The following is a 19,986-nucleotide window of genomic DNA, read 5'->3' on the forward strand; positions in this document are numbered from 1 at the left end:
GGCTGACAGTATCTGAGATTCTCAATAAGACGCTACATACAAAAACGGCTTTAAGAAATTTGCTTTTCTTACATTTTGCAAACCGTTTTCGAGTTAACACATTAAGTTTCACATAACTAAAGTTGGCTAAAACCATTGACTTAATAATCATAGTTATCAATTTAGTTTTTTTGACACACATTGATAAAAGTACTCCGAAAGCATTGAGTTTTATTTTGTTATTTATTATTCAATTCAGAAGATTGTATTTCTTGACAATAATACATATCCACTTAAAAATACCACTAAATTTGTTAGCAATTCCAGCATTCTGCAAGAAGTCTTTTAATATAATAAAAACCACTTTTTTCCAATCCAGACGAATGTTTTTCTCAAACATGAAAAAATAATCAAAATAAATCATTAAAAAATCTACAGAATGTACCTGTCTTATGGTTAATTTCCTTTGTTTTTTGCCCATACTTTTGTCTATATGCAAAATACGGCTGATATTGTTTATGTTACGACTTCGGACCGCTAGGTGGCAGCAGACATCACATAGCTGCTTAATGGCGGGGTGTACTTCTGGTTATTACTCCTCAAGTTGATAACCATAACAACTTACTTGGTAAAGAGCAATGGATAGCTGTTGTTGTTATAAAACATTGCTAGAAATGACCCCTTTGAAGTAGTGTAGTTTTAGAGAAAGAGGTCACTTTTCACCCAATAATCTGAAAGCCTTTCTCAAGTATGAAAGCACAACATTCTATGCAAAAAATTGTGTTTTTTCTTTCAATACCTTCTTGCAACCCCAAAGACCAATCGAGCCAAAATGCTCACAGGTCTTTATTTTTAGACATCATATTTGGATACACCAAATGAGGATACTGGTCTTTAACGCAGAAAATACTGCTTAAAACATTTCTGCTAAGCAAAAATTAGCAGAAAACCAATCAAAGGCGATACATAAGAGATCGTAAACCTTATTCTTGTAAGCATAGTTTTGTTGTTCTTTGTAACATTTTGTACTTAAAAGCATCTCTATGAAATTGGGCCCTGTTCACAGAGCACTGTTTAAAGGCCATCAGGATGACTTGTCTTACCCAATTCCATTAATGTCATGTGCAATTCTATCCACCTTCATTACTAAATTTTACTACATTTAGGAGGACTCTCAGTTTCTTTCTTGGTTTAGGGTCAAATTCTGAGGTTAAAATTAATTGTTTTCTGTTAGAACAAAAAATGTAATTGCATCCTCTTTTGGCCATTGGTTCTCTTTGGTATTGGTAAAATTGTCATATTGAATTTGGATGTTCATTGAATCAGGCATGGAGTGACATGCAGGGCTGTCTGCTTCGTTTTTGAAATGGCAAGGGCACCAAGGCATTTTCTCTTTAGCAAAGGGCACCCTATGAGGAAATTGTAAATTTCTACTTGTGCATTTTAAGGGCACCAAGGCAATGGCAAGGGGCAACGGAGGCAATCGCCTCCGTTGCCTCCGTGAAGTATTAGGCCTGGACATGGAGGCCGAAGAGGCAATGTCATATGTTGCCCCTAGTAACATAGGACACCTTGGTAACCTTGGTGCCCCTTCGAATGTTTCTATAGCTATTTTAAAAATTTCCAATGGAAGAGCCCTTTGTTAGATGAAAATGGCCTTGCCCTCTCAAAGATGAAATTGCATTGGTACATCATGGAAATGATGCAAACAGAAACATTACTAATATATTATGATTCAGTTAGTTTTCCATTTATCAAAAGACTATCAGTTCCTGGTGTTTCCGAAGAGCATCTTATACCATAGTTCTCTTCAAGGTAATCCATGACACCAGCAGTGCTAGTAATAACATTGAAGACCCGCCGTTCTGCTCTGGTCAACACCTTCTCCATCATGTTTATAAGATGATGATGAAAATACTGGAACGGTGTACCCAGAGATACCGATATATCAACCCATTGCTGCACACAATCGATTGGTGTTACAGTGTGACCAGCGTACATTGCTGGATTCTCTAGGATTCCCCTAGCAGCCATGACACCATCGACACCCGTTTGCTCGCAAACTCTATGAACATCGGTCAAGCTCTTTATATCTCCATTGGCAATCACAGGTATTCCAACACTCTCTTTGATGAGTTTCACGGCGTCATGGTTTGCCGGTTCGGTTCGATCATGAACGGTTCGGCAATGAACTGCAATCCAAGAGACCCCGGCACTCTCTGCCTTCTGACACAAGTCCACGGTGTCGCGTAGATTTCGATGGATTCTTATCTTGATTGATGTGGTGAAGTCTTCGCTGCCCGTCCTTGCCCAGGTCTGCCTCACCATGTCCCTGACTAGCTCTGGCTGTTTAATGAGATGAGCACCATAACCATCACACGTTGCCCAGCGCTGCGGACAACCACAATTCAGATCGACTCCGTCCGCATAAGGCCCGACAACCTCTGCTGCATCAGCCAAGTCCTTCGCATGTTTGGCTGCAAACTGAACAATCAGCGGTCTGTCCTCTCTGTTTGTTGTAAACTCATTGTCTCTTGCCTTGGTTGATTTGACAAAGCTATCTGCCATGATCATCGGCGTGAAAGTCAAATCACAATCATATCTCCTAACCAGTGTTCTAAAAGCCAGTTTGGAGTACCTCACCATCGGGGCGCACATCTTCACTGGTTCCTTCTGCTTAAACAGATCCGTAATGGATCGACTTTGGAAAGTCGAGTCTTCATAAGTTCCCTTCATGGTGATTCTATGTTTTAAGTTTGAGTACATCAAACAATCCACTGTCCGAAATCTGTTGCTGTAGGGCATCAAAACAAATTGAAAATCTATATAAAAATTAGAATGAAATAACAACTCTCTCTCATAAATCTGCAGACTGTATTGACTTGAACTCTGCACATTGTAGCATGGCAGACCACATTTACAGTGCTACCATGAGTGACACTTGTTCTTTATGATTGATTGGGCAAATCAATAATACTTCAAAAAGTGTAGCATAGAGAAAAGGACTTTCAAATTATTACTCATGTTGTAAAACCATGTATCAAACCTTGGTCATACAAACAAAACACAGAGGTCAAAGTATAGCCCTGACTGCAGCATGCTGGTACCATGCTACCTCCATGCAGGTACATGGTACACTAGAGTGTCAGTCTCTGTTTACAAAAAAATACTACTGATATCTTCAGTAACTAAACTGAAGGAGTACGTAGTGTAAAGCACATGGGATGAACATACTTTCAAAGTTTCAGTTTTTGTACATATAGGGGAAACTGTTTTTTTTCTTCATTTTTTTCTCCTTCATATTAGTACAGTGGCGGGGACTGTGACTTGCGTAGAGCTGCGATCGGCGTATGGAAGAAAGAATGTGCAATCTCAAAATTTGTGTTCACTGGTCAGTGACTTCGGCTCTCCTGCCAACACAGTTTAATGTGTACAAATGTACACTGCTCCAATATTACAATTATATCAGCACGTAGTGTAGCCTGTAGGTAATCAACAGAGACCAATGTCATAGTATACTACAGTACCACTGCCTGAGCAATTATTGAAGAATACCAATAAAATGATATAGAATTACACTAGACTAGGGTTAGAAACCATACACAATAAAATTTACTTCAGCCATACACTACTCTTCTTCAACCCGGGCCCCCTATCTCTGGATATCATTTAATTGTTGTTAAAAAACAATCAAGTAAATTCTTTAAAGAAAAGGATGCCACGTTCTATATGCGATAACGTAACCCTCCTCCCGACGGCGACGCCGAAGGCCGTCAGGAGGAGGGTTACGTTATCGCAACTACATTCTATACTGCAGTGCACATAATCAGACTGTACTTCTAGAAACTATAAGGAACTTTGTTAGGAACGGGGGAGCCTTCTACTAGTTTCTAGAGAAGTAATCAGACTGCACATCTTAGTACATTCACTGCACTGCATTTTACTTTTAGGTGTCAGGACACTTCGTACCTTTGCCACTTCGTACCTTTTCAAGGTGCGAAGTGACTTTGGACACTTCGTACCTTGGACACTTCGTACCTTCTTACAAGACACTTCGTACCTTCTCACGAGTCACTTCGTACCTTCTCACGAGTCACTTCGTACCTTCTCACGAGACACTTCCTACCTTCGTACTAATTTGGGATTTCTGCATCGTTTATGATTTTTTTTGTGCTTTATGATCGGATGATTATGAAATAAAAGCAAAACAATCCAACTGTTACTATTTTGTTGGGACACCAAGGAGCCATTTTGACGATTGCATGATTGTTTGACTTTAAAATATTTGTAAAAAATATTGGCGAAAGATGTTGTCCTTGGCGGTAATTAACTTATACAAAATATTAGTTTCACATTAAAAATGACATTCACATACTCAAACAAAAATTATAATTCATTAAGTAGCCTATTATTAATTTTTTATCTCAACGAACATTAAATTATTAAGGAATACACATTTTAATGGAGGTACGAAGTGACTCGGCTAAAGGTACGAAGTGACTCAGCTGATGGTCACTTCGTACCCTGCCCACGGTACGCGTACCCCGCCCACGGTACGAAGTGACCAATTTGGTTACGGTACGAAGTGTCCCGAAGGTACGAAGTGGCAAAGGTACGAAGTGTCCGACATCATAATGTTATGATAGAAATCGTTATGATGTAGCTGATTCGGACTACTCTTTTTATGAAAACAATGTTGGTTTTGTTCTGTGCCATAGAAACCTGAATCACTCTGACGGGGGTCTGTAGTGTACAAAACTTTTACATGGCAAGGAATTTTCCACTTTATTTTTGTTGTCTAGTTAGCTGTGCTGCTGACGGGCTGCCTGCCCGATGTGTTGTGTACACAGTAAGTGGTGGTCGTGCAATTAAACTGCCGTAAGAATTATAAAATTATAATTCACTACCTACCCAAAGAAACAAGGTACTTCTGAGACTGTTCGCCAGTGTTCTCGTTCAGCACGGGTGGTTTTAAGGTCACGACAGCTTGTGTTTTAACGATTGGTGAGGGATTGAAGTTGTCCTCGAATCCCATTTTACCGTAGTCAGCCATTTTAGTTTGTACCATGTGTTGCGCACATAGCTAGCTAGCTGGAGAGGAGGTATGACGCGCCAATTGTGTTTTTATTAACTATAATGCAACATTGTTAAAACTTTTTACAACGTGCGAGATGGTGCGAGGGTGCAACCGCGACACCATTCGAATGTTGAGATCCAGTCTTTTTTTAAAATAACATTTGGAATAAGTTAAAGTGTTGATTATGTTTCCTTCACAAATGTGAGAATTCAAAGATGTACACATATCGCACATATCGATCTCTGATGCAACCAAAGGGCCATGGCTTCGATTCTTTCTTGTTGGATCATTACTTTTCGGGATTGTTAATATTACTCTTTGGAAAATAGTTCCTTGGAGTTCATTGGCACTTGATTTTGAGTATTTGCGGGTAGGTAGGCATGCTCTTAGGCTAGGCCTACGCATGATAGTTAGATCCGTTTGTGGTGTTATTTGAGCGTAAATCGAAGACACGTGCACCTCAATGGAATTCCAACTGGAAAAACCGTCGAGTTAAGTTGTCGATAAACAATGGTTTTTATTATAATAAAATATATTTTTTAACAATTTCGGAGCATTTTATTTGTTATTTTCAGCATTTAGGAGGGGTTCATGGCTTCTATTTGATTGCTACTATTTAACCACGGAGAAAAAATATTTAGCCAAGTTCACCATCCTATCCCAATACGCCTTATACATGTACATGGACCGTCAGCAAATCATAACACGGAAACAAAAGTCGACTAAAAACGTACAGTGACACATGTAAGCGTGCCCCAGAAATGTACTGTCGGAATACATAAAAATGCCGTATTTTTAATTAAGAAATCAGTGTAATTCAAACTCGGCGGAAAATTTTTCACCAATTTGTAGGAGAGACCACAGGAAGGCAATTTACCAAGCAAAGGCTGTCTGGTCACTACAGGTCTGTATACATATTCACAAATCATGGAATCAACACATGAGAAAAAAGACTGACTTCACACATCCTATGTTTTAACAATTCAATATAATTGAGAATAAATTTGAGAATATATACACTTGAATTTTGATTTATTTTTCCACTTTACAGGCATATACAATAACATGTTTGTTTTCACACCAATGCCAGATTAATTATCTTGATAAGAAACAGTAAATTACATCAGAAAGGCACTGAAATGGGGCTTGTTGATTATTGCAACGTCTATTAATTTTGTATGCATTTCATATTCATTTATGTGAGGGTATACATCACACATGCAAGTGCTTTACAAAAACATTCTATGATTTTGTTGACTTAGTGCTACATCATACATGGTGGTTAATTGCATTGTCATATCCATGTGACCAAAAGTTCCTTAAATGAAAAAGAGAATAACACTAAAAACAAAAAGAACCCCCAAACCAGATAAGTGTTACAGTTAGAAAATAGACGTTTCTTTTTGCTTAACAATTACTTTTACGACACCTCTTGATCGATCAGGTCCATTTAGCAGGATGCAAAACCACTATGAGCAAGTTCGGGTGTGCACAATGGTTAACTAAAGGTTGACCATTTTGACTCGAACCCAGGCTGGTCCACCATTGGTTGACTACTGTGGTCGACCATTTGGAGCCAGCCTCGAGACCATGGTTTCTTCACTGGTCCCAACAGCATGTTCCATTCTAACATGTGTTAAGCGCAGAGGGGAACCAGTGACACTTTAGAGAAAAGGTGGAAGGTTGACTAGACTTGCTCCAAGTCGTTCGGGTGAGTACGTCATTGCGCATGTGCGTTGCTAGTCTGTGGTCGACCACTGGTGGACTAAATGTGCGCACTCGAACTTGCTCTATATATTATTAACTGCACAAACGCCATCATAATCATGAGCTGACAAATTACTCTAAAACGTCTGGACTTTTTCTATTGGAAATGGTTTTAAGCAAACTGCTACATAAAGCTTGCTTCCTTTTTCTACATGTCATCATCATCATCAGTGAAGATTTCTGTTGTTGCTTGGGACATGTCAGTATGGTGCCGGCTCAAACCCACTGAAAAAAAAAAAAAAAGTGTTAAAAATGCATATTATAGTAAAGGCTGCAGTCCTTCAATCTACAGACATTTTGAAACAAGAGAGACTGGTTCGTGTTAAGTAATATTTCAAAGTATTTGTGAATAGTTTTCCCCCTTTTTATATAATTTTAAGAAAACATGTAAATATGAATAAAAACAATTTTTTCATACCATGTTCAGGACTTGGAGTTCCATACTGTGAACTACAAATAAAAAGAGAAAATAAAGGTTTCAGAGGACAAGATTTAACTACACACAAAAATAGTTCAAGCATCCCTTAATTTTGTTTTTTTCAATTACGGTTTTACTAGTATAAACACACATAGACAAGGAACAAGTGATGCAAACTTTAGTGTTGCTGTGTTTTAAGCGTGTCAGTGAAAAGTAGCAATAACAAAAATAAAACCAAGAAAGAAATTGAAAGCTTTGCTCGGTGAAGTTGTTGATAACAATGAAATTCACACTATCACAGCAAGGTCAAAATCAATCCAAGAAAAATTCAACCAATTGCTTGAGAAATAATTTAAATTTATTTTTATTTAACGCTATGATTGTGAGAAAGTTAAGCTTCTGTGATATTTCTCCACTGGACTAAAATACACTACGTGTCTTAATAATAGTAGAGCGAACTAACCACTTCCAGCTCTCCCTAATTTTACAGAAAGTTCCCTGAAAATGTTCTGATAAACAAATTAAAAAATCTCTCTGACTGTGGAAACTTTCCCCGTATTTTGCTGAATGTAATTCTCAATAACTCCCCGATTAATGTACAAAAATATCCCTGATTGCAAGATGCAAATGTTGGCAGCTATGGTCGTAAATATTTTCAGTTCATTTAGCAGGGAGTAAAACATTGAGGGAAAGATTTGGGTTTATTTTAAATGCCAAATCAGGTTTTTCCTAAGCTTCTATGTATACAGATGTAACACAGTGAATGCAAATGAAATCAGTGTACAGTGTACAATGTGCAGGCATCAAGTGGGAATTGTGCTTTCTTGACGACACCCGTCGATTGGTGTTGTGATTAGTACGTATCCCACACCCACAAGGCTGTCAAATCACACTCTCAGGAGTCATCACAGTTAAAACAAAATCTTGATTATGACGTGGATTAAAAATTCCCAAAGTCAGTAACCCAGTGCAGTCAAAGCATGTAACAACAATTATGTGAAATATTCCACACGAGAGAAACATATGGACAATTCTTACTCTACGTCCAAGTCAAGGATTGCTACACAGACTGGCACTTAAGCAAAAAGAGAAAATTTCATCAACATTCTGGTGAGGCTTTACGTTATTTTGTAAGATTCACTTGGAAAGTTAACAATAAAAGGATTGGATGTTTTTCCTCCCCAAACACAGTGCTTCACAGAACTGCTTCATATTATTTCTTGTGCAGAAACAGCTAACCTGCCACAAATCCATGTGCTCGTACATTTTTATCGTGACTGGTCACCTGCAAATATTTGCCTCGACAGTACTTTCTGTTTGGCAGCTCTATGATTTTAAGTGATTGGCCGACATAAAAACAAAGCATTTTAGGGCGTCATATAGGATGAACCGTCACCTATTCCACTGGATAATAACTCTCAAAAAGCCAACAATCTCAAGGAGCTTCTGGGAAGTGTATCTTCAGTGCATGAGGAGCGCTCAGAAAAACATTTTTCCTAGGCTCCCACTTAAATCTTCAATTTAGCTCACCCATCCAGGTGAGGTCGGGAAAACTATCAGTGTGATAAATAATGGTGTAATATCTGCAGCTAATTGTTTAATGTTGGAAACGAAATGTACATGTTAGCAGTGTTGTTGTTTGTGTTTTGATGTTGGTTTTCTTTGTTGTTTGTTGCTAGTGTGTTGTTGTTGATCTAGTTGTTGATACTGTTGTTGATAAACTTGCATGTACCCTTACCTTGATTTCTGGTCCTCATCATTCTCTTCATCCTGCTCTGAGCCTAGAGGCGCAAGCGTCAATGTGTTGAATTGGTCCAAAGGCTCTCCTATGATTCCAACTCTGTAATACATTAAAGGAACAGTATCACGGAAGAGTACTGATACATTCATTTAATTCAGCTACAGTTTTCACAATACATATCTTAAGACTACTGTTCTAAGTGACTAATTCAAATCCAGTCAATCAACAGTTATATTCATATTGGTGGAAAGAGGGGAATAATAAACACATTAAGTGCAATTATTTAAGTCAAAGACAGTCGAGAAGAGGTCAAGAAAATAATGAACGAAAACAAAATGAAGAAAATATAATGTAATGAATACAGAAGCCAGAAAGGCTTGTTTTGAAATGGCCAACAAATACAAACAATCTTACACAAAGAGGAAGAAGCAAAATACAATAATAATATTATGATAATACAACTAAAATGAAGGTGGTATACGAACAGAGTTTTGAAGATAAGGAACAGACAGGAATGCATAAAAGAAAGGCATGGTCTGAATATAGAAGCATATGCTCAGAGTTTAATAAAAAAACAGGACACAACGAAATGATGATAATGGGCATTTTTAAAGTGTGCCAAAATGTCTGTCAAAGCAGCTAACATTTTAAGACAGGTATGCCAAGTTTTTGAACTATGTGTCTACTGTCTAATATAGCACCTTGTAAAGGTGTACAAGATGATGTGACACAATCTACAGCCAACCATGCCAGAAACACAACGGTGAACCCTTTTCTTGGTGTACTGAGCCCAATTTCATAGAACTGCTCAGCACAACAATTTGTTTAGCATAAAATTTCTTCCTCCATAAAAACAGGGTTACCAACCAAATTTCCACGTGATTTTCAGGATAAGCAAACAACAGCTGAATACCAGTAACAAGCAATATAAAACAAATGGAAATTTGGTTGGTTAGTCTGTTTTTATCGAGGAAGAAATTTCATGCTCAGCAAATTTTTGTGCTTAGCAGCTCTATGAAATTAGGCCCTGGTTTCATTTACATGCATTACACAACAAACGGAACTCTTCGGCTTTAAGTTCTACCTGAAGGCTAAAGCAATATTGGTTACGTGCCTTACTTAAGAACACAAATTTCCAGACAGGGACTCAAACTCTGCTGATCACAAACACCAGAGCTTAATTCCGGTGTGCTAGACCACTCCGTAAAGACAAGCCAATGATAACGATAAATTTGTAAGCAAGAAAAAACATTTTAAAATTTTAAAATACTGACCTGTGGTTCAATCTGACCTTTCGACCTGACTCATATTCCTGTTGTGGGCCAGTCTGGTTTCTGAAAAAAACAAAAACAAACCCATAAAAGTAAAGAGATTTGTGTCTTATTTAGTTTTACCCTCAACCCCGTGAGAAAGGGATATCGTGAGGCATGATTTCCACTACCTGCTGTCCCTCTTAATACTGGTGAAACAAACCATATCATGGTAAGTGCATGCCTATGCACACACATAATGGACTGGCTGGGTGGATATTCACATCAGCTTTAAACCAGGTTGGCCAGGCCAGGCCAGAAAAAAATTGGCATGTGTACACGTCGTCTAACATGAAGTGGTTAAAGGAAAATTCTACTGAGGAGCACCAATGTTACTTACCCTTGGGCATCCAGAGTCATTCTCTCAAACAAATAATCATTCTTCTCCTTAGGTGTAGGAAGTAACGACACAAGGACTGGTGAACGTTGACTAGTGTGGAGGAAAAAAAGAAGAGAAACTGGTGTAACATGAATTCTCAACAGAAGTGAATTATTCCATTCCTCAATAGTATTATCATTTGGTTAAATATTGATTCTGATCTAAACATTTAAAATACTGAAACTTCCTTCATAAGTTTGGTTCAAAGGAAAATACAGTTTTGAGTGTGTCATGAAATGATTAAACTTACGTTATTATCTGTGTAATTGCTGGACGTTTCCTGAAGCAAAATGAAAAAAATAAAAATTTAAATTTAATATTTAAAACCAAAATTATAAATCAAAATAATAATTCTGTTATTTTAGCAATCTTCATTAAAATTTATAACATCTGAATACAAAAAATAAAAATAAACAGCATTTGTGCCTTATGCAATGCTCAAAACAATTTTACAAATAATACATAAATCAACAAATATTTAATACAGAAATATACAACAACAAAATCATCAGAATGCAGAACAACTGAAATACATCAAGAGTAAAAAACACAACTTAAAAAGTTTTACAAAATAGAACTCATTTCAATGAAGAAATGACAAACTGGCAATGCCGAGAAAGAAGAATGGCATCATTTAATGGCAAAGTATACTTTTGGTTTTAGTCCTATATGTAGATGTATAATAAAACAAACATATAAGTTCACGCAGTAGGAACAATCTCTAATAGGAATATACAATCTAAGAAGAATAACTGACAGTAAGTTTAAAGTTTCGGGGCATAAAACATTATATATTTTTTACATAACAACATAACTTTGAAGTTTAAATGTTTCTCAAAACGCTTTATCAAAATGCTGCTGTAGGCTTCTCACCAAAAGTTTTTATTGCCATTTGTTTTAAGGGTGATTACCAACAAATTCAATTCACTTCAATTAACATTTAGTTTCTTTATGTTGACAAAAGGAGAATAATAAACAACAAATCAAGTACTAATAGTTAAGTCAAAGACTGTCAAGAACAGGTCAAGAAAATAATAAATGAAAATGAAAACAAAGGGGACGAAACAAAATATAACAGTAATATGATATTACAGCTAAAATACAGTTGGTATTATAACAACAACGAAGACGGGGTTTTGAAGATAAGCAACAGGCAGGAATGCACACCAGAACTGAGCTGAGTATTGGGAAACCAGGGGTGGATTTCACAAAGAGTTAAGAATAGTCTTATCCTAAGTCAGGACGAGTTACCCGTCCTAACTTAGGACTAGCCATACATTTTTAATATCTTCTAGGACTTGTTGCACCCCAAGTAATCAAAAATGATTACCACGGAAGCTGCTACACTAAGTTAGGACTTGTCCTAACTCTTTGTGAAATCGACCCTCCAGCAGTGTTCTAAAAGAGGTCGTAAACCGACCCAAATACCCTCCCTTTAAACTCACAATTTCTTCCTCCTGTACTCGGCTGGTGAGATGAGTTTCTTCTTGTGTAAGTCAGTGTCCATCTGTTCCTCTCGATCCTTTGCATCCGCATCCTCCTCAGGGGCATTCTTGATGCGCAGAGCTGGGTTGAAGACGTCTGATCTTAACATTCTGAAGTCAAACATTGCGGTTAAACAATTTTCATTTAGAGAGGTTTGCAGGGACACCAGTCTTGGTTTCAAGACTATGGTACGTGTGGGTACACACAACCATTGTTCAGATCTATATACAATGCACACTGTACATGTTTTCAATGATTAAACAAAGAGGGGGTGCTTTTTTGTAACTTTGTTCCCTGGTTACCACCAAGGGTGAGATTTAGATGTCGGTTGGGAAAATAACACTAGCCATAGCATCATCTTTTTTTATTCATTACAAATGCAGTGACACAGATCTGAACACTGGTTGGAACATTGGTGACCGTGTGCACGCAAATGCCCTGGGCCCAATTTCATAGAGCTGCGAAGCACAAAAATTTGCTAAGCATGAAATCTCTTTCCCGATAAAAACAGGATTACCAGCCAAATTTCCATTTGTTACATGGTGCTTGTTTCTGGTATTCAGCTTTTGTTTGCTGATCCTGAAAAATCACATGGAAATTTGGTTGGTAAACCTGTTTTTATCAAGGAAGAAATTTCATGCTAAGCAAATGTTTGTGCTTAGCAGCTCTATGAAATTGGGCCCTGGTCTTGGGACCAAGACTTTGGGAATAATCTCTCTTTTGTGTTGTAGCTCTAAATAAACCGGTGGTGTACAACTAACTGTAAACAGTTCAATCCGTATGTTCTGAATGTCTTCAAGAAAATTTTCCTATTCTTGTTAGTTTTTGTGGATGAGACACTGCTCAATGATGCATGGCAGACATTTTTGAACAAATTAAACAAAAAAAGAAAATAATTAACTATTAAAATTGAAACTGCTTACCAACCCAAATGATAGGTGGTATAAATGTAAAAATATCTCCTGGTCTGATATTTTAACGCTAGTAGAAAGTCAAGGGCCAAATAAAAGAAAACTCACCTTCCCATCTCTTTGTTAATGAGCTCATAATCTTTGCGGCGAAACACAATCCAAACCAAATGGACACAAAATCTGTACAGTGTCTGCAAATTATGTATAATAAAAGTACATAAAAATTCAGATGAAAAAAAGGCAACGTAGAACTAGATTTTACACTTCTGTCCGTTATTATAAAATGCCACTGAAATGGATTTTCATCCCCACTGTTGGTCATATTCCTAATCTGCAGTTTGATTATATGGTCCAAGCTTATTTCTTTTAGCCTGGGCTGATTTCTTTCAGCCTCCTTCTTTCACACTGACAGTATTATAAAGATAATGTTGTTATCTGTTATCAATGAAACATACATTACCTCATAAATATCTCTGTCTTTGTAAGTTGATGACACTCTCTCACTGTTCAAAAAATGAAAAAAAAACCAACGGTTTGAAAAGCTTTATAGGTAATGTCTCCATTTCCACCTCGAGGAATCCCTGCCTTGGTTATTGGCATTCTCAATTCTTAAGATCAACTTTGTTTCAAAATCCTAACTGTGGAGTTCCCTTGTAATTTGGAATAAGACAACAGAGAGTTACAAGTTACAACAGTTGAGGCTGAGTTTAAGTTGCTTCAGTTAGAAAATATTTGGTGACAATAACAGAAATTTGATAAATATACACCTAAAATTGAATTGAACCAAATTGAATTTAATTTGCTAATTGTGAAGCCAATGACTCTCTGAAAAGCAAATCTTTTCATCACTGTACTAGCCAAGAAATCAATGGTGAGAAGAAAAGCAGGAAAGACATCCTTCTTCATCAACACAATCCAACAGCATATTCCCTGCAACTGTTACAGTACCACACGTAAGGAAGGTAGTTTTAGCACTTAAAGACTAACTAATTACATAAAAAAAGTGCATGAGCTTTGGTAGCAACAGATGAAGTATTTGTTTCTAAAGCTCATGCAGTTTTTTTATGTAGTAAGTAAGTCTTTAAAGTGCTGCCACTATCTCCCTTGTTTATCTATCAGACTAACACAACTACTTTTAAGTTTAATTTCACAATAGTAAAGAGACGAACCTTCCACATCCCATGTGATGATGATCTGGTAATCCTAGGCCCAAGATGAGAACGCAGTAACTCTTGGCTAATTTATGCTGAGCTGCCTCCATGCGAGACGTAATCTCTGCCATTGCTTTCTTCTCTGCCTGACTCGGTTCACTACAGAAATGTCATCAAAGGACACAAAATGTTTGTCAGCACCATAGAAATATCTCATTATGTTGAAAAGTGTAGCTAGAGTACCAAAGTAAAGCCCGGTTCATACTTCTTGCGAATGCAAAGCGAATTTCGACGTCACAGGACTGTTTTTGCAGTGCAAACTGTGATGTCAAAATAAGTATCGCCTTTCGTGTTAGCACAAAGTATGAACCGGGCTTAACTTTATTATGCTCCGATCTCTCTGATCATTCAGGAAAAAATGCCCTCTCCTGAAAATGATCAGAGAATGACTGCTGTATGTTCTGACACCCTCATGTTCGGACAACCCTTACTTCTGACTAGAGTTAGAGTTAGGGGGTTAGGGTTAAGGTTAGGACTGGGATTAGGATAATACATCAGGGGGGTCGCAACACAGCTTTAGCAGCTCTATGAAATTGGGCCATGGTTTTGGTTTTATAGTGTCATGAAGTACTTAGCCAAGCTTAATCATTGCAACATGAATCAATGGGAAAAACAAACAAACAAACAAACAAACAAACAAGCAAACAAACAAACATGAACTTACGTTGTCATCGTCTTTGGTTTACTCTCCAAAACAATTTGCTCAAAAAACGATGAGAAATAGTTGAGAAGACCGAGAAGAAACTCATCAAACTGATCCAATCTGAAATCAAAACACAGATTATAAAATGGATTCTCATGAAAAAATAGAAGCTTTTTTAGACACAACAACAATGACTAGATTTGGGTGTAGCGTGTTAAGGAGTGTTGTTTGCATTTAAGTAGCCTACTGATGAGTGAGTGTGGGTTCAAATCCAGGTCATGATACTTGGGTTCTTGGGCAAGGGCACTTAACTTTAAACTCATCACCCAAGAGTATATGGGCACCTGAGAGGGTAGAGTTTATTTATTTCAATGATAAGAACACAATAAACGCCTACAATTAATAGCTATTCAGAGTAATTTGACAAGTCATTGCATCAAAATTGGGATTGAGTTCACAAAAGTTGTATCTTTGAGAAATACATGAATAAGAAGTGATACTTGTGCAGATACATGTATTCAACAGAACAGTATACTTACTCATAGAGACACATCTCAAATGAATGTGTTTGGACATTGACTTCAATCAGTAAGGACAGGACAACAGCTGCAGAAAATAAAGAAATTATAATTTATAAAAAGCATTAAAAGTATTAAAATAACATTGCTGCCAAATTGCAAATTGCAAATGGCATAAATTAAATGGCATATTATAACAAAAATTCTTGTCAATTTGAACTTGTGCTTTTGTCAAGAAAAATTACATGCTTGTCTCAAATTAGTTCTGAAGTTTCTGGTAAAAATTCCAAGACCAAATGTCAAACTGAAATGAGGTTTACACACTGTATTGTTACTTGGCAGCTCAGGTGGTGATTTCACAAAGGACTATAAAGAATGATCTAAACTGCCAAACGATTTTAATTGCTAAGCAAATTGTGATGTCACAATACAAATCACTATTGTAATACTGTAAAACAAATCTCATCATAAAAAATGAATCTTAGTGCTTTGTAAAATTGAGTGCAAAATTTAAATAGACCCCTTGCATATGTCACCATTGCATGCTAAGGTCAAACAATAGAAAGGAGAGCTAAGCATGTATGCACCATGCATACCTCTCAGCCAAAGAGGTCTTCATTTGACTTCAGTGAGGGGGTTCAGGCCTGTGTATGCTTCGTTGTTGAAAGGGCAAGGGCACAGAGGCATTTTCTCTTTGGTGAAGGGCACCCTATGGGGAAATTGTAAATTTCTAATTGAGCATTTCAAGTGCACCAAGGCAATTACCAAGGCAGGGGCCTCCTTGAAGTATCAGGCCTGTGGGCTATTGAAACATGCATGGGGCCTATTGGATGAGACAGAAATATAACGCTGACTTACATTTGACTCTTTGAAGAGTGACGGTTGTTTCTTTGGTAGCTTTTGATCGTGCAGACTTTGATGTTAGTCCCCCCTGCCTGGCTCCTTTGGAGGCTAACCCTTGTCCTCTGTCCACATCATAACGTACTGATTGGGCTCTGAAAAGAATGATTTAAGTACAGCTGTTTCAATGAAAGCTTTTCAAGAAAAGGTCAAGTCACTTTTAATATAAAGGCTTGAATGGAAATGTAAACAAACAATAAGATAATAACAACAACAACAAATTGAACCACATTGATCAATCACCATCAAACTCGCTTCTTAAAAAAGGTATTGATAAAAAGCTTTTAAAGTCCAATTTAAAAATAATTTGCCAAAAATTCTAAGCAAACATAATCAAGTAATGGACCACATGGGAAACTGACTGGGTAAACTTGAAATCATATTGGGTTGAACAAATATGAAATGTTATTAATACAAAAACATTAAACAATTACCTGTCTTTCTTTCCTGGGTTGTCATTGAATGTGATGTTCTTCTTTCTGTGTCCTTTCTTATCCTTCTGATCATTTGATGGATTAGCACTTTACAAAAATAAAAAATAAATAAAAATTGAGAAATTATATATCATAAATTGCGGTTTGCAAGAATGCTTCTTATGGCGTTGATGTTGATACATCTGTTCATTGGTTTACCAATAAGAAAATAGTTAGCTGTTGCAAACCTCTGGACCTATGGTATAAATGCAAATAGTAGTTAGTGGCCTGACGTTTTGACCCTAAAAAGACAATATTAGGATAAAACGTCAGGCCACTATCTATTTTTAAATAGTGATAATAATGACAATAGTTAACATTCAACACGCCATGTCTGTCAGAATTGAGTGAATGAAAAATATCAATCTTACTGATTGAGTTTAGAACTATGGAAGAAGAATTTTGAATTGTGTACTTGAGGTGCAAGTTTATAAATAAGGACAAACACTGCATAACTGCACTGGAATTTCAAAATGAAATAATGATAAATGAGAACTAGTCAACAAGATTGATATTTGTAAGTGTGATGATATTTTTGACTGATAAACAAAATAAGGAACACCAACAGAATTGTTTTATCATAGTCACAATAGATTGATGTTTTTGGTTTAAAAGACTCTCTTATTTGGGAAGGTTAAAACCTAGACCAAAATAATTACCAAAACTTCTCTACTCAGTTAAGTGTGAAGAAGAAATTGTGTGGTAACTTATTGAGCCTCCATTTAAAAAAAGTTACCCTGTTGACAATATGAATGTGACAAAATAAGAGATTGATTTATGTTGATGAAATCTGCACAAAAAAAGTGATTCATATTAATGGTTGTTAGATCATAGAATTTGAGTGAAAATTAAATGTTCATGAATGTACATGTGTACATAGGAAGTTTGTTTTCAATTTAATTAATACAAACTGACAAATTCTAAAAATAATTTTCATCTGATGGTATCTCTGCATTTGTGGTCATAATGATGGAGAATGAGATGAAATGATGAAAATGAAATGAAATTATGACAGAGTTATTGGGCGATTTTTAAATTAATTGGGCAATAATAATGTGCCCACCAAAACTCTTTGTGCAGTTAAACAAGTGCTATGTATGCTAGCATTAGTCACTGCATAAAATGAAATGGAGTGAAAATATGCAGGAATCATGGAATGTGATGACAATTGTGAAAAAAATGTTAAACAAAACGACATGACTGAATATGATCTTTCACCTGTTGGGCATCGGTGTGCGATAACTAATGGATGAATGTAGAATGAAAATGATAAAATGTAAGGGTGTCAAACAATTTATTTAATCATAAATTATAAGTCGTACATTTTTCCGTGTAGTGCAAATAAATTCCCATCGCTAAGAAGAACTTGAAGTTGAAGGGATTACAAAAAATGCTACATTTAACTTTTACAAAAAACTGTACTGTTAAGGATTGGAAAGGATACACAAATCTTGGCATAATTTTAGTCTAATGAGTAAAACTTTAAAGGCAGTGGACACTATTGGTAATTACTCAAAATAATTATTAGCATAAAACCTTCGAGGCCCCCTACTTGGTAACGAGTAATGGGGAGAGGTTGGTGGTATAAAACATTGTGAGAAACGGCTCCCTCTAAAGTGGAGTAGTTTTCGAGAAAGAAGTAATTTTCCACGAATTTGATTTTGAGACCTCAGATTTAGAATTTGAGGTCTCGAAATCAAGCATCTGAAAGCACACAACTTCGTGTGACAAGGGCGTTTCTTTCATTATTATCTCACAACTTTGATGACCGATTGAGCTCAAATTTTCACAGGTTTGTTGTTTTATGCATATGTTGAGATACAGCAAGTGAGAAGGCTGGTCTTTGACAATAAGTTCATAACAAAACAAGTCAAACTCAGACCACTAGATTGCTGCTGGAGCCATGGAGGTAGAAATAGACATTACTTTACTTTTATATTGATTGAACAAACAAAAATGTTAAATCTATGTTTAAAAAAAAGATCCATTCATTAATAATAAGTAAACTTTTTGTAAGTTATACATGTCATAACCGGGGGAAAAAAAATTAACACGCCGTATAAAAAATTTTGGCTTCGCCCGGGCTCGAACCGGGGACCTTCTGCGTGTAAAGCAGACGTGATAACCACTACACTACGAAACCACCTTGCTACATAGGAAGAAATATTGCTTTATAAACAATGCAGACTAACCTTGATTGGAACTCCAGCGAATTTGAATCTTCTTTCCAATACCACTTTCCAGTGCTTGGAGTTAGTACCTTGGATTCGAAAAATGACGATACATTTTAGACAAAACGGCAATGCCAAGACCGCACACACTTTCTTTAGGCACACAAACAAACAAGAACAACATAAAACACGAACGAAACAAACTTTCCTGACTGAGTGAAATCGAAACGAAAGGTTAATCTAGATATTGAAGAAAATACACACCTCTTCGGTCACAAGCACCGTTTTAGCCATAGCTTCGTTTATGAACAATGCACAGTGTATGTTGATAAGACAGACATACTTGGATAACACGACATTTGCAATCAAATTGTACGTAAAATTAATATGATCATTTGGAACTCAGTTCAGTGCATAGATCGTGTTCATCACCGCCGCTGTGAAATCGTCCACGCTGGTGCCCATCGATAACTGCCCGTTATTCAAAAGTTTTGTGAAGAGTACCAATGAAATCTCCTAGGAACAACGCAATCCACATGATGCGCGATGAAGAGATGACACTTCGATAGCTCTGAAAAGTGACGTTAGGGGGGGGGGGCACAAGCAAGGGGGGGGGGGGTGCACAATTTTATTATTATTATTATTTTTTTTGGGGGGGGGTGGTTCCCATAAAAGTACCCCCCAAAAAAATGTAGTAGGCCTAAATAAATGAACAAAACAAAAAAGTCCTCAAGCAAGAAGCATCCGCAAAAAAGAGCAAAAAAGTCTTCCCAGATCCCAACGTAAACAAATAACTTAAAAAGTCTGTGTCGTACGCTATACTCCGTTAATCATTGAGTCGTACCATCCCACAACATTCCCCCCCCCCACATTGTTATCGTTTTATTTGACATATATAGGCAAAGATGTAGGCCTACATAGAGGACGGAGGCAGACGATGGACATTGAATTATGCAGAAACAATATATAAAGCTGCAATTTAGTAGTTCAGATTTGGGCAGCA

The 19,986-nt window shown here is 36.8% G+C and overlaps 2 protein-coding genes and 1 non-coding gene across 5 annotated transcripts; all 3 read right to left on the reverse strand.

Moving 5' to 3' along the window:
* Window positions 1-18: 18 nt before the first annotated feature.
* LOC139938194 (tRNA-dihydrouridine(20a/20b) synthase [NAD(P)+]-like) lies at window positions 19-5,091 on the reverse strand. Its single transcript, XM_071933628.1, has 2 exons — window positions 4,891-5,091; window positions 19-2,773 (listed from the first exon to the last, which is right to left on the reverse strand). Exon 2 carries the CDS (start codon window positions 2,743-2,745, stop codon window positions 1,708-1,710), a length of 1,038 nt encoding a protein of 345 aa, XP_071789729.1. The 5' UTR covers window positions 2,746-2,773; window positions 4,891-5,091; the 3' UTR covers window positions 19-1,707.
* Window positions 5,092-6,034: 943 nt separating this feature from the next.
* Window positions 6,035-19,440, reverse strand: LOC139938360 (protein phosphatase 1 regulatory subunit 36-like). Of its 3 annotated transcripts, XM_071933863.1 has the most exons (17): window positions 19,248-19,440; window positions 19,005-19,072; window positions 16,774-16,860; window positions 16,298-16,434; window positions 15,461-15,527; window positions 14,943-15,041; window positions 14,237-14,377; window positions 13,528-13,570; window positions 13,176-13,258; window positions 12,117-12,266; window positions 10,922-10,951; window positions 10,633-10,722; window positions 10,257-10,316; window positions 8,980-9,081; window positions 8,280-8,316; window positions 7,242-7,273; window positions 7,014-7,048 (listed from the first exon to the last, which is right to left on the reverse strand). In XM_071933863.1, the coding sequence occupies exons 1-15, from the start codon at window positions 19,275-19,277 to the stop codon at window positions 8,292-8,294; spliced, it is 1,212 nt and encodes a 403-aa protein (XP_071789964.1). In that variant the 5' UTR covers window positions 19,278-19,440; the 3' UTR covers window positions 7,014-7,048; window positions 7,242-7,273; window positions 8,280-8,291. The 3 variants fall into 3 exon arrangements, with proteins under 3 accessions (XP_071790043.1, XP_071790124.1, XP_071789964.1); XM_071934023.1 differs by lacking the exon at window positions 8,280-8,316 and having other exon boundaries at window positions 6,036-7,048; window positions 19,248-19,380; XM_071933942.1 differs by lacking the exons at window positions 8,280-8,316; window positions 19,005-19,072; window positions 19,248-19,440 and adding an exon at window positions 18,031-18,050 and having other exon boundaries at window positions 6,035-7,048.
* Window positions 18,883-18,955, reverse strand: Trnav-uac (transfer RNA valine (anticodon UAC)). Its single transcript has one exon. It is a non-coding gene; the product is annotated as a tRNA-Val (tRNA).
* Window positions 19,441-19,986: the final 546 nt, after the last annotated feature.

This window comes from Asterias amurensis, chromosome 1 (assembly GCF_032118995.1).
Source record: "Asterias amurensis chromosome 1, ASM3211899v1".
NCBI classification, from domain to species: Eukaryota; Metazoa; Echinodermata; class Asteroidea; order Forcipulatida; family Asteriidae; genus Asterias; species Asterias amurensis.